Below are 15,612 nucleotides of genomic sequence, written 5' to 3'. Positions count from 1 at the left end.
AATGCAGAATTTGGCTTAATTCCTCCAGGAAGAACAAAGCAGTTCCATTTAATATCCCTCTAGTTCTTGAGAGTCTGCATTTTTTGATGCCCATTAGTGAGAGAGAAGACAGAGAAGACTGTTGTCTATTTAATGTAACCTCCAAAGAAAGGTCAATTTATTTAAAACAAAACAAAACAAAAAATTAAAACTAAAAAAAACTAAAAATAGCAATTTCAGTAAGGAGTTTTCCTATTATAGAAACATGTTTTAATGTATTATAAGGTTTAATTTTAGGACAATCAGCTCCAAAAATCAAGTAAAAAAAATTAAAATGGTAATGGCGTCATTTTGTAATAAATAGACTTCTCTAACTGTGTAGTTTGGTAAACGACAAGGTATTAAACATCTCTGATAAAGAGACAATGTCAGAATCTAAAACTTATTTTGTGCCTGCTAATTTAGACATCTTTCATTATTTTAGTATTTTACCACTGGAATTCTTTGTACGTAAAATGATGCAAAAATACAATTAACAATTTCAAAGTACATTATGTGGAAAATATGGCTTTCATATCATAGAAAACATAAAGAAATTCATCATGGGACATATTGAAGAAATGGAATCGGTATTTTATTAAGAAAGAATATCCCATAGACAGCAAGCTTTTTAATATGACTGTAACAGAGGTTGCAGCTTCCTACTTTATTTTGTATAGTAGCGATCTGATATGAACATTGGTGAAACATTCACAGAGTCTCTCACATACAGCTACTGATTTTTACCCTCCTAGTTGTACTTAAAGAACAGAAGAAAATTCTTTAGAAGAAAATTTTTAGAAGAAAGTAAGAGTAAGATTAGATTACTGTGTAGGGGAGAAAACTAGAAAAGACAATGGAACTATTTAAATAGACTAGAGTTGAAGTCTGTTAGCTATGCTATCATATAGGCAGGTACCAAATTTATTAAGTTAAAAGCAGAGAAATAACAAAGAATGTTTTTTATGAACAAAGGTAATAAACAGATATGAACAAGTTGAATGTTAAATTAATGTTTTAATTCAGATCAGATGGGTCATTGCTAATAAATCATTACACGGGTTTTTGTTTAAAAAGGTCTCTTCATTTCAGAACAGAAATTTATATTACTATCTTGTCTGATCTTGGAAGCTAAGCAGGGTTGGTCCTGGTTAGTACTTGGATGGGAGAAATTTATATTACTGCCATGGTTTGTATTTTATCACTGCTTCCTCTGTGCTGTGGTGTTTTACTCACCTAGACCACATACTGTAAGTCAAAACAGAATTCTGAAAACAGATTAGGAAAAAATCATATCTGTTGATCCATCAATTGTAACATCATTTATTCACTGTTAAATGTGAATACTTTATTCTATCCCATCATTTTAAAAGTATTGTTGCCAGATAGGGAAAGTATCATTTGAATAAACATATTTTGAAAAGCAGTCTGCAGCGGGTTTATGAAGAAACATTTTGAGGGTTCAGAAAAAAATGGTTTCCAGTTGGAGATTAAATATTGATTTTATGATTTGCTTAGTCTTTTAAAATTAACCATTTCACAAATCAGACTCAAATCTTGTAATATCCGAGTGTCTTTCATTTTTTAGTCCAGGTCAGATAACTCAGGGAGCTCTTCTCTCACTAATTCATTATAACATGCTGAAGATGGTCATTTGACCAACCACTTGACCAAAAATCAACATGACACTCAAGTGACCAGTACTCAAAAAACAATTGCATTTACCTATCATGCATTATGTACATTGATAGCATCTTATTAACGTGAAGGCAATAAAACAACAACAACAACAACAACAACAACAAAAAACTCGGATCTCTGCCTTTAATGAAGTTGTAATAATAAGACTTCAAATTCAACCCTTTTCCTAGAAATGCTGCAGAAAGCTGTCCGACTAGGGCATTTACCAAACCATGCGTAGTGCACGCCACTCCCTTCCCTGCCACAACTCTTAACTCACTTGTGCTGCTCCAGCTTTCTCCAAAGCACTTCTCACTGTTTGATATACTAGCTCCTTCTCCTCAGACTAGATTCTGAGCTCCTAACCATTTTGTTCACTGCTGTATAGCCACTGCCTAAAGTAATACCTGGTACTCTGTAAATATTACTGAATAAATAAATAAAATGACTATCATTATTTAGGTTTTCCTAATTTCTGGCTTGCCTTTCCTCTCTAAGATATGGCTACATTTTTTTTCCATCAAGCTTTCTGTTATGCATTCAGTGGCCCGGGTTACAGTGTGATTCCATTTGGTTTTGACAGTGGGTGAGTTATTAACTTCACAGCCCTTCCAGAGAATAGGGATCACAAAGGTATCTGTGGGTTGTTGTGAGAAATGAATGAAGTACTTAGCACAGTGCTTGGCACATAATAATAAGTGCTCAATAAATTTTAGCTGTCATTGTTCTCACCATGATTATTAAGTTATTTTCTTCTGTTGCAAATTGCTTATCAATTCTTGAAACATCTCATAATTAATGTGACAGGGTTCAGAACAGCCACCCAAAGCATGGTTCCTTATAATCAGAGTATTTGAAGCTGAAAAAAACCAAAACTGCAGAAGAAGGACGGTCACTCTGTGACCTTCTCTCTCCCTTCTCCAAGGTAGTAGGTGATAAGACCCTCATTAACACCTTGTCTCTGAATACACAGGGAAAAAAAGAAGAACAACAAACAGGACTTTCTAAGTTCTTCCCAATTTATTACCATGAGATCATAACCTTTTGTCTTCTAATCACACTTCTGCATGATGTCTATAAAAAATATTTTCCTGAGTCATCATTTCTGAAGGCTCCCATATCAGGTAAAGTGTATATTAAATAAATCTGTATGCTTTTCTATTGTTAAATCTGTCTTTTGTTTGGGGTCTCAGCCATGAGCCTTAGGGTGCTTAAGATAAAGATACTTTTTTGCCCCTACAAGTAAAACTCGGAGGCGTTGAGATTCAGGGCTAATGTTGCAAGTGGATGAATCTCCTGAAAAGAAAAATAGCTACCTCCCACATAGGTCTCTTTCAGGGAGCATTAATCCTCCTCTTTTGTGCTCCCAGAGGACTGTATACACCTCTGTATAAGAATCACCACACTGTATTTCAATTAGATGATTGTGTTCAGTCTTGTCTGCTACACTGTGTGGTCCTTTAGGATATGAAATCTCTGTATCCTACCACAAAGCAGGCACTCTATAGATGAAGAATGCTTGCCCAATGGATGAGTTACTATAAATAAATGAGACTGATCCCATTATTTGCACTCACATCACATGTGCACTTTCATTACTGTTTCAAAATTGCATTTCCCAATAGATGGTCTTGATGTGAAGAACAGGGTAGAAGATTTTAGTATTGGCAAGAGATGCAGAAGGTATATGAAAATAAAAGCACAATGTGTTGGAGTTCAGAGATGTGTTGCAAATAAAATGTGCTTAGAAGACCAAGACAAAACCAGTTCTTATTTTCTCATAAATGGTTACTCTATTTCAATAGAAGAGATCTAATTTATATCCATCTTTCTTTATGGAAGCATCATTACCCAGAGAAAAATTGTAATAAAAACATTCTTGATAAAGTTGAAAAGCACAGAAATTAGAAATGAGGCCTGTGGAATAGAAAAGAGGCATACAGCTTGAGGTCTGACTATATATGAGAATCAAAAAATAATAGGTATTTAATGCCACAGCCAAAAAAACCTTCAAGGAATTGATTTTAAAAGTTATCCAAATACAAAGTACTTAGTAGTGCTAAAGCCTGTGTTCAAGTGATAAAAATCTTATGTTGCTTTACACAGGCTAGAAGACAAAAAATCTAACTCTAGAAAAAGAAGCTTGAGGCTGGCAGATTTTACTGTTGAATTAAGCTATTTAGTAGGTATTCAAAATAAGAGATCGAGAGAGAAAGAAAGAAAGAAAAAAAAAAACAAAACACGCTTCTATGTCTTACACCTATCACATGCTTTGAGTCTATCCCTCTGAAAGTGTTTCTCATTAGGAAAGTACTTACATTAGGCCTCAGCCTGGCTGCCAGATCATAATACTTCTCGGCTGCTTCATTGAGGCTAGCCTGTCTGTAAGAGAAATAATAAAATAAAACTATAGCATTTATTTTAGAATTACAATTAGGATCACTGTGCAGCAAAATAATGTTAATTTAAAAAAAATTCTGGTCACACCAAACAATAATTTGTCCAAGCAGAAAAAGACTTAAAAATTGAGTGTTTGCATTGTACTTGTTATTGTATTTAAGGCATTATAAATAGTATCTTAACATAATCCTATTCAGTGGGTGTTGTTAGTTCACATTTACATATTAGGAATTAGAAAAGTTATCCTACTTTTCCATGCAAAACTAGGTAATATATTATAGTGGTGGGGGGGTTCTCCAGCATCAACATGATACCCCAGAAAAATCTCAATTTTAAAAATAAATTGTCAAAATTAGTAATTATTGCTTTTGTTTTATGAAAACAGTAAAGATCTGCAGGACTTTCAAAATTCTACATCTGTCTAGAAAGACACTTTCTTTCCAGTATGGAGGGAACTTTCCACGGTGTGTAGTTAACAGAAAAAATAAAAAGGCCAGATTATGTCTCCCCTTGGACTTCAGACACCAGGGTCAGCACATGACTTAACCTCAGCTAAATGGATGTTCTCATTACTTAGGACTTTCATTCCTAAGTGACAGAAAGATGAAAGGATGGCCAGAACTCACTTGCAATGGTAGAAGCAATGGGACTATTTACTAGCCAGACTCTTCCTGGAAAGAACCGCTTTTGTATATCTCACTTCTGGGCCACTGAGGCTACCTTGTTTCCTGCCAATTTAAGCCTTCCAGCCTACAGTGAATTCTGTAGCTCCCATAGCCTTCAAATAGCTACAGTCAGTTTCTATTGCTCACAGCCAAATCCTGTAAGTAGCACAACTGACTTGTACAAATAAAATGTGCACTGAAATTTACAGATAGATTTGTTCACTGTCTATTCCTGTGATTCACAGAAAAGACCTAGGTTCACCCAACTCATCACCAGAAGCAGGGTTCTAAGGAAGTGCAGCCAGTTGTTCTTTCATATACAATATATTTTTTGATCATACCATGCTGCTTCAGAAGACCTTCTAAGATGGCAGGTAATGAGATCTAAGAAGCTTGTGGAGGTTGAACTGGAATCTGGTGACAATATTTGAAGGGTACAGAAAAAATGCTAAAGGAAAATGCCAAATTCAATTTCAGATGTTGTATATAGCATATCTATGATGTGACAATAATAGTAAATGGCTGGGGGTCCTGCAGTTAAAATGGAGTGGTGTTCTCTTGAAGCTGTGATGTAAAGAAGCTATTGAGACAAGAAGATGACAGGACAAGGATGAAGAGAACACAAAAATTAACTTTCTCAGTTAGAAAAACATATTCAAGTTTTAAAAGAGAAGGTTAACTAGCCTTATCTATAAAAGTGAATTTGCACTTGGTCAAGCCAAATACAAATTATAAAAACATACCCCATGCAACCATATAAATTATGGAAATAACTGAAGATAACATCTCTTTGGAGAGTAGGACATATTTTTCTAATTTTTAAATGAAAAATAATTAAAAACACTGCTATTTTTAATAGGGGTTATAAAGAAAGTAAAAACCCTTGACCTAAGGCTCTACTGGACCCATGACATGTTACAATGTGCTGTTGCAATTTATATTCCCATAAATGTTAAAGCTCAATTTCAATATGTCAAGAGAAGTACTTTAGTTTGGTATGAAACAGTAAAAATTCCCTCACTAGGGTATTTAATAAAGGTTCCCTCCACCAAATTATAGAATCAATTTGGTACAGACTCATTTGGAAATCTGAACCAGAATTCATTAGGTCATGCCCTGGAAAAGTTTTCTCCAGAGGAAAATAAAAGGCATGCAGGTAGGAAATTGGAGCAACTTAATACTACAAAGAACTCAGTTACTTTGAAGTGAGATCAACCGACAGATGCCCAACATGGAAAATACAGCTACCATTAATATTCATCTTTATGGACATTTAATTATGAGGTAGATAAGGATCAAAAGAGAAACTGGGGAATCCATCAGATAAAATGCCTTGAAAATAATAATAAACTCAATTTTTAAAAGGTTTTACTGCCCCCCAAAATGGTTATTAGTTTTTAAAGTCTTCATATTATTCAGTGCTTTAGTTCTCAAAGGAAATATCTAGGTTAGAAAACTTAATTTCTTAAGCTAGAAGTAGAATTGATGAAATTTTGATGACGTGGGAAAAAAACACACTAGGATTTATTATATATGTCTTACAACTATGCAAATTAATTTTTACTCTAGGACCTTGCTTCTAATATTAAACAGTCTTTACAAACTACTAATCAGCATGCATTTATGGCAGAACATGGAAAACTGTAGGGAAAAGAATATGTCAGTTGCACCCACGGAATGCTCATTTATATCCTCATTTTATTCTCTAGACAAAAGAGAATAACTCATGAGGAAGTGTCCAATGTCCATTTTACAGTGTTTGCTGTATTTCATACACGGCTCTCCACAGAGCATCCTGGGAGTACTTAATACATCTTAATTGTAGAGATGATTGAATCATTAATCAATATTTGAAAAAGTAAAGATTTAGCAGTATTCTGCCAGTTGTTTAGAGATTCTACTAAATATTGTTAAGAACTTCAACCATAAGATTGTTAGGGACTGATCGCAGGACTCAGGTTCCCAAGACTATTAAAGCAGACGAAAAAATAACACTTCCTGCATACTCGTATCCTTTCTTCCTTCCCTATTTCTTTTCTGGGATGGAAAATTTCTAAATCCTCTATCCAGGAATTGATTATTTCATTTACCAGTTACAATACCACCATGAAGCAATTATTATTATTTACCACATTTTAAAGATGAGGATAATGCAAAAACAGTGCCAGATATTCACTTTCTTACTTCCTGAAATATCTCATTTTTAAAAGCCCACAATTAGATATAGTGGAAACTTTTCCCAAGTGTCCAAGTATTAAGAGAAGGCTTTGAAGGTGGGTGAAGAGGAGAGCAGTGGCTCTGCAAGAAATCTTGCAGGCCAGATGTAAACAACTCTGCATTCTGACCAAAACATACTTTACAAAGCCAGAAATAAGGTGGTGAGAAGGAAAATCATTCATACCAGGAACCCACAATGGATCCAGATGGGCAACTTGCTCCATTTAACATGCCATCCTAGGAGTCAACACTGTTATGTCACATATCTAGAGCATTAAAGATTTAATCCCTATGCCAATAATAAACAGTAACTGGAGACTCAGACGGAGGCTCTTTTCTCATTACCAACTCCTACCTATCATAGCTGTTGGGCCCTCCCACTCTTCACATTACCTCTGGTGTCTCAGGGCCAGGAAAGGTAAGGAAGAAGAAAAAGTCCACATAGCATTTGTGAACTGGACTAGGAAGTAAACCCTGAATTTCCAAGAAATCACTGGAGTGAGTTGATTATATTTTAACTCTTTAGGTTCAGGGTTTTTTGTTCTGTTGGTTGGTTTTGTTTTTTGCCATCAGTGAAAATATAGTCTCAGATCAAAAGCAAACAGACAATAACAAAACTCACACACACATTTCATCATTTGTGTACTGCGAAATTCCATTTTTGTACATGAGACTATAAAATCTGCATCTGTTAAATATACATATTTCTTATATCTAGTTCCACTCCCTGGTGTTATTTTAGAAAAGTATACTTTGGAACACATGTTTATGGCCCAATAGTCTTATAAAGGAAGATGTATAAGAGAAATTTGGGAATCAATAATGTAATGGAATAACAACTTAATATACCCTATGAAATGTCTGAAGCAAATCTGATTAAAAGAACCACTTACAATTACCCACATTTTTATGTATTCTGTGCAAATTATAAAATCGCTAAATTTAAATTTTCTTCCTTAGAAATATAAATAATAAAATCTCTAGTGGCATTTAGAAGTAAAACTCTCTTTAACTACAATTATTAATAGTTGTGAATTGTCAATTTGAATTAAAAATTAATATAAAAACTACTCATACGTACAAAAGGTATTTCAGTAAAGTCTTGGCAATTGTTTTCAAGAATAGCTTATGAGCATTTTTTTTTTTTAACTGGAGATTGTTGTTCATGTAACATAAAAACAGAGGAAAATAGCTGGGTTTTCCTGGATTCTTGCCAGGCTCTGATGCTTAGTTTTGAGTTACTCAAAGCAGCACTAAATTTTAATTCCAGTTGATATGTTATACAGTAGGAATAGAAGTAGAATTGAAATAATCGAAGACATAAAAATGTATGGAAGATCTTAAAATAGTGAAACCAGAGTCATATATACGTAAAAACAATGGAGCAGAAAAGATCCTTGCAATGAAACTTGTACAATAAATTGTTTATGACCATTAAGCCTTCTTAGATGAAAACTTCTCTGTCAAGATACCGAAAATGGCTTCATGACCTGTAAGTATCTCCACCTGAATTCTAAATGAAAAGACTAGAGTGGTAAAGAAAAAACGTAGCAATAAGAGGACAAAACTATGCTGACAATATAATTTTTAAAAAGGTCCCTCTGAGAAATTCCTTGATGCCCCATGACAGTTTAAGGCTATTCTTTCACAGCCTCAAACTGTTCAGGGGCTGCAAAGGGCAGAGTTAAACCTGTATCTAGAACGATTATATAATGATGTGTAGTGGAAAAAATTAAAAGAGAGGGTATTGTGTATTGGCAATGTCAACGGTTATATTCACATGTAGTAAATTACCGCTTATGTTCAAGGTGTAATGTTTGGATGAGGAGAAGGAATTGAGACGGGTGAAAGAGAAACAGCAGAATAGAACTTGCCTGTAGCGGTGGTCCAAGAATCAACGTCCTAAGCTTATCCTGGGATTTGTTAGAAGCGTAAAATCACAGGTACTACCCCAACTTACTAAATCATAGCATGCACTTTAACAACATCCCCAGGTGCTCACATGCACATTAATAGTGGAAAGAAACAGGGTTGACAGATGCCCACCTTCAACCTCATTTGCCACCCCACTTTGCTCTGAAGACCCTATGGTCCATTACAACATGGTTGAAATAAGAGCCTCGTGATTGTAAATGGGAAGTCAAATATAACTAATAATTGGAAAATCCAGTGACTTTCTAGTGGTTTCGGTAAGTTTGGAAGTGATAAGGAAGAAAATATATGGCTCAGAGGGCGTTGGAAATATATACATACATCCCCAAGATACACACACACGTACACACACACACAATCTGATTTGTGAAAATAATTTGATTCTGTTTTCTTCTCATTCAAGAATTTAAATTTTATGTGACTTCCAGTAGAATGTATGAAGAACTTAGCATTTGTAAATTTTATGTTTTCAATATATTGATTACATAATATTGTGTGATTTGAATATACAAATTAAAAGATAATGATTCTTTCTTGTATATTCACTCTGCTCTCTAGAAATTAGGGAAGAAATTAGAACCAGTTGGTATGGTGGAGTTTTGCTATTTTTACTACCTTTGGGGCACAGTGATAGTTTCCACCCTTAGGCCTAGAAAAAAAGAAAGTGCACACATCTCAGCTGCATGCGTGACCCAGATCAGAGACTATATCATGATTATACTTCAAAAATGTAATATCCCTTTGAGAATACAAAGTCAGAGTTCTCTCTCCAATGGCCCTGTCTACTTTATAAAATTTATTACAAAAGTATAATTTAATAATATTGGAAAGACCTAACTACTAAGCATTTATTTACACATTTGACAAACTGTTATTCTGTAAATTATTTTCTGTACCAATAAAGTCGAGAATCATAGCATCTAAGCCATCAGTCAGGTGTAAAATACGAGGGAGCCAATGTGACACAGTGAAAACAGTATCATACTACATTAAGCCTTAACCCCTGCTTTACCAATGGTAAATACAGAGAAGAGTATTGACTTTGAGTCTCAGTATGCTCATCTGTAAGATGGGAAGGTTTATTAACATTTACTTCACAGATGTAACTTAGAAATAAGAGAGTGACAGACATAAAATGCAAAGTATAGTGTCAGGTAGAAGATGTTTGAATAAATGCTACTTTTATCCCTTACCCTGTAAGCAGAAGCAGATTAAACACACACACACACACACACACACACACACACACACACACACACACCCATTCCACTAGAGCCTATGAATGCTGTAAACCATGTAAAGTTTGTTATTAGTGCCTCTATATTTCCTCTCAAATAACAAATATCTTCATGTTATCTTCAGCTTCCAGTTCTTCAGAAAAGTTGAATAAATCCATTCACAGAAAAGGTTTCTAATAGAATAACTGATTTAATAAGTTTCTTCTCATAACACTATAGATATAACTCTACTGTGTTCTAGCATCGTAAATTCCTTTATTTTCCTTTAATGATAACCAATCTGCTTTTTAATGCTGTCATCTGGAACTTTTCATTTTGTTTGAAGTACTAAAAATGTCACCATGTATTGTCAACATTCTTTATGTGAGGCCACTCAACATTTGTGATCGCCTCCCCTATGAATACACTTGGTAATCAGTCAGAACAAGGATCCCACATTCCCAAGCAAGGCAGAAGCCAGAAATTCAGTCATCTTCTAACTTTTGTTTAGCACAGGACTCAGTTTCTACCCATCAGATGCAATCTCAAGAGAATGGAATTCAGAGGTAAGCATAATGGGAAGCAGCTAGGCCCAGGAGAATCACCTTCTAATGAATGTGATGCACACTTTGCTGGGTTCCTTGTGGGTGATGGTGGCACAGCTCCTGCACTGTAAAAGCTGCTGAGCCCAAGGGAATTCTGGGTGGTTGGGAATTATTCTTAGCTGTGTACAGTAGAGCTCCCAACCCCACTGGTAGAGTCTGTAGGTTATAGAACACTCTTTAAAAAATCTTGTTGCTGTACAAACTAGCAAGTATGATTCTTTAGTACACAACTAAAAGCTGGTCTCTACATGACAACAGTTTAAAAACAAACCTATTTTCATTGATTTTGCCTTCATTATGATGAATGAAGATCATCCTATTTTGGAAATTTTCTCTATCTCTTGATAATCTCTACTCTATGCTCTGCTTCAGAAATTTCTGTTCTTATTAACATTTCCATATACACAAACAAATAAAATTATATATAGCATATATGATATGTAAAACTACATGCACACATATACAGTATATAGATATATGTGCATATTTATACATAAATAAAAATAACATATTATGTATACCATATATGTATATAAATCACTATAATTATATACACATGTATAATTATGAGCATATATAGTATGTAGAACTATACATATATATAATTACACGTGTAATTACTTATAATTATGCATGTGAGTTCCTAATCCATCCTCCAATCTTTTGTTCATTCACCATTTTCATGTTTTTAGTATTTTCCACCAATTTCTGGGGAAATATCTATAGCATCTATTTAAATTATTAGTCTATTAATTGTATACTACTTCCATTGCTGTTATACATTCAGAGACCCTATTAATCTCTTAGTAATCTTTTCCCAACATTATAGTGTTCCTCTTTCTACTTACCTATTTCTTTGCACAAATACATTTTGTATCAGCTAAGTTAGGTTATACTTTGGGAATAAACACCTTCTAAGTCTCACTGAATTAAGACAACAAAGTTTACTTCTCACTCATTGAACCTATCCAACGCAGGTGAGGAGGGAGGTTTGTCTCTCTTTGGTCACTTAGGGATCTACATTTTTAAGTCAGAGAAAGGGAAAAGCACTCAGTCTTAGAGCTTTGGCTCAAATGTGCCATACATTACATTCACACACATTCAAGGACAAATAAGAGGCATGCAGGACTTCAGCTTCAAGGAAGGCAGGAAAGTGCAATACTACTGTGATTCTCTAGAACAAAGGGCCTTGCAATAGTTTGCTGAGAATGATGGTTTCCAGCTTCATCCACGTCCCTACAAAGGACGTGAACTCATCCTTTTTTATGGCTGCATAGTATTCCATGGTGTATATGTGCCACATTCTCTTAATCCAGTCTATCATTGATGGACATTTGGGTTGGTTTCAAGTCTTTGCTATTGTACCCTAGAACTTAAAGTATAATAATAATAAAATCATTAAATAAATAAATAAATAAATGAATAAAACAAAGGGCCAAGCAAACTTGCTGAATGACATTAATACTACTTCCACCACAGAGTGTTCTTGTGAAGCACTTTGATGACAGGAATTTAAAGACCCTCTAAGAGGCTCTTAAGTTTTTAATGTAAACCTGCTTCACTGAGGCCCTTTATTTTGATACCTCTGACTTGTCATTGTTATCTGAACTGCCAAATTGAGTAATATATTTCAAAACTATATATTAGCTTATTCTACAGAGAAAGATCTTTGTTCACTTCTGGTAGCTGGAATGGGTATACTGGAAATTTCTCAAATTTCAGGCCTCTTGAAGGTCCCAATAAGATAAAGATTTGCCCCTTGATGGCTGGCCTGAGGATCTCACTTCTTCCAATCTCATCTTATTCAGATGGAACGACCATTATTTTTTCTTTTTGCTACATTTGTAATGAGCAGCTCCTGCTCCCCCTCCCCACGTTTATAGATTCTTTTGGTCATTACATTGGAGATTTGCCAAGAAAAGGGAAGTTAAAACAGTATGTTCAAACCTTATCTTGAACTATAACTTTTCCCTAAATTGCTGATTTGGGATAGTGGGTAAACCACTTATCCAGCTAACAAAGTGAGACACAACCAGGAGACACCCACTCTTTCTCTCACACCCAAATGGTCACCAAACCCTGTCAATTTTGTCTCCTAAATGTCTCTCAAAAGAACAGAGTTCTTGAGAAAAGAATATCAAACTTAATTTAGAACTATGTAGCATCACCCCCAGGAGAAAATTTACATGTAACATTAAATAAGCAAAATTTTGACAACAAGCCATTTTGACAAAAGTATATTCAAGGGGAAACCAATAACCCTTCTTATTCCTTTAGGCAAACAAAGCCCTGAATGTTCTCAACTATTAAGAAAAGAGACTGCTATTCAGCTTGACAGCAAGCACTCCAGAAATGCTTGAATTTGACAGAGGTGAAAAACAGAAAAGCTAAGTAAAAACATTCATGAAGACTGCCATCCAGTTGAGTAGGAGAAAGTCAAGCTGCTGTGGTCACTCTTACGTTCAATACAGGAGGGCACCGACTGACTGCAACTTAATGAGGGATGCAGACCAGAGAAAGCTGGAGAGGATGTTCTGAAAATAAATCCTAAAGATTTCCTCACTGCCAATATATAACAAAAATTTTCCACTGGTTTCTAGCACTAAGACAACTAAGAAAAAAATCATAAGTGATGTCTTTAACAAGGACTTTTTTTTCTTTTGTAATATACTTATAATGGGTTTCTGTTGGTAGACCTTGAATTTCAGACATGGATTTAATATGTAGCAAAATGCCTTGTTGATAAAAGTATCTGTTATTATCAAGATGAATTTGCCTGCGTGTATTCCTGCTTTCCCATTCTTGCAAATTGTTTATTGTTGCTGAAAGCATAGTGTTTTATTCATGAGGAACCAAAAGTCCTTATCTCTGTAACAATACCTAAACTTGTCACACAAATTGAGGTGTCTTTTAAAAATTATCTTTGCATTGAAGGTTCTTGCAGATTGGTTACAGTTTATTTTATGAATATACCAACAGTCAATTGAATCCTGATTTCCCTTTGTAGGTGTCAGCTTTCTTGAGTTCATCACAAAACAAGTACCTTAGGGATGCTAACATTAATGTTGAATGAGGGCATTCAACTAAAATGTCTCTGTATTATTTTTTTACAACTACAGGTGAATCTACAATCATCTTAAAAGCTAAAAAAAAATCCTTCTACTTTTTACAAATGTCCTCATTTTAAAACCATCCAATTGTGAATCAACTTTTCTGTTATTATTTGTAAGAGTAATCTATGTAATTACAAATCTATTCCTGAGAGCCAAGCGCAGAGACCACAGTATAGAAGTCATTTAATGAAGCATTTAGGTGGGGATTTAATGAACTAGTATTCAAGTAAGAATATGGGAGGAGTTATATGCACACATATATGTGTGTGTGTGTATATATATATATATATATATGACATGACAAATGATGCTTTCTAAACAACTATATAAATCATTTGATTAAAAGCAGTTAAAAACATCCTCCTATAATCTAAAGAACCATTTATGGATGCATAGATTTTCTTTATATTCACACACAAAATAATAATAATAATTATTATTTATTATTTTATTATTTAATAATTTTTATTATTATTTTATTTATTATTTGATAATCTGGCCTTATATTTTAGTATTTTTGCTCTCATTGTAATTAGCCTTTGTAATAGTCTTCTGAAAACAGAAGCATTAAAAGTTAAAAAAATGTATTGTTTCACAACAAAGCAATAGTGTTGATTCCACGGCTATTTTGAGAATTTCATGGGCCTTAAGTATACTTGTATTTGAAATTCCTCTCCACTATTAAACATTAAAATGTATCCACATACCACAGTCAATATAATTAACATAAAAACACAAATATTGAGATGCAGTTTACTGACATAATGTTTTGCTTTGGAGACATTTAATTAGACATGTATTATATTCAATTTTGCAGTTTTCTTTTTGTATTTTATGAGTAGTCATTTTTAGAGGGAAGGGGAAGGAGGTCGCAGTAATTTTCAGAAAGTCCTAAAACCTCATATGCCCTACACATGGTGCACATAGACCAAGGGAGTCCAATCTTTTGGCTTCCCTGGGCCACAATAGAAAAATAATTGTCTTGGGGCCACACATAAAATACAGTAACACTAATAATAGCTGATGAGCTTAAAAAAAAAAAAGAAAGAAAAAGCAAAAAGCCTTATAATAATGTTTTCAGAAAGTTTACGAATTTGCGTTGGAATGCATTCAAAGCTGTCCTGGGTCACATGTGGCCCGTGGCCCATGGGCCACGGGCTGGATAAGGTTGAATAGCCTATAATGAATACAACATTTCTAATTTTTTTACATAGTTAAGCAGCATGATTCACATTAAGAATGTGGAATAAGGTGGTATGACATTAAAATTCGTATAATTAATTACCTTCTCAAAGTCAAGGCTTTGAGGCACAGTAGCAAGAACTAACCTGAGCATGTGGGCAGCATTGAAGACAACATCAAACTCTGTGCTGTCTAGTTCAGCTGCTTTTTTTGCCATCTCAGCTGCTTCTATGAGACGAGCTTCTTCCAGAAGAAACTGACCTGAAAAGTATAAAAATCAGTGAGCTTCAACTCAGAAAATCCCATGAAACAATAAAGCTGTTATTAAAGAAAAATAAGTACAGTGGCAAAGGTGATTTGAAGCTAAAATTTAGTAATACACTCATTATTTAGAGATTATTTATATGCCTTTTGCTTAATTATGGGACATTTCAAGGTTTCTATTTGCTAACTTAAACATTTTTTTCTTAAAAAGAAATCCTCTAATGACTATTCAGCAAGATATAAGATGAATAAATTTAAAGCTATATTACAAATATGAGTTGAGTTGATTCCCACTGTTAGTACTTTAAAACAGCTCCTG

The 15,612-nt window shown here is 34.3% G+C and overlaps 1 protein-coding gene across 3 annotated transcripts in view; it reads right to left on the bottom strand.

Moving 5' to 3' along the window:
* TMTC2 (transmembrane O-mannosyltransferase targeting cadherins 2) overlaps positions 1–15,612 on the bottom strand; it is a 482,099-nt gene that overhangs the window by 69,426 nt on the left and 397,061 nt on the right. For all 3 annotated transcript variants that reach the window (XM_003906839.5, XM_017946044.3, XM_017946043.3), the window contains 2 exons: positions 15,176–15,290; positions 4,017–4,080 (listed from right to left, as the gene is read on the bottom strand). In XM_003906839.5, coding sequence (XP_003906888.1) covers positions 4,017–4,080; positions 15,176–15,290 — 179 coding nt within the window. The remainder of the gene's footprint in view (positions 1–4,016; positions 4,081–15,175; positions 15,291–15,612) is intronic.

This window comes from Papio anubis, chromosome 9 (assembly GCF_008728515.1).
Source record: "Papio anubis isolate 15944 chromosome 9, Panubis1.0, whole genome shotgun sequence".
Classification (NCBI taxonomy): domain Eukaryota; kingdom Metazoa; phylum Chordata; class Mammalia; order Primates; family Cercopithecidae; genus Papio; species Papio anubis.
The sequence above is the reverse complement of the archived record's forward strand: the minus strand, read 5'-3'. Positions and strand labels throughout refer to the sequence as shown.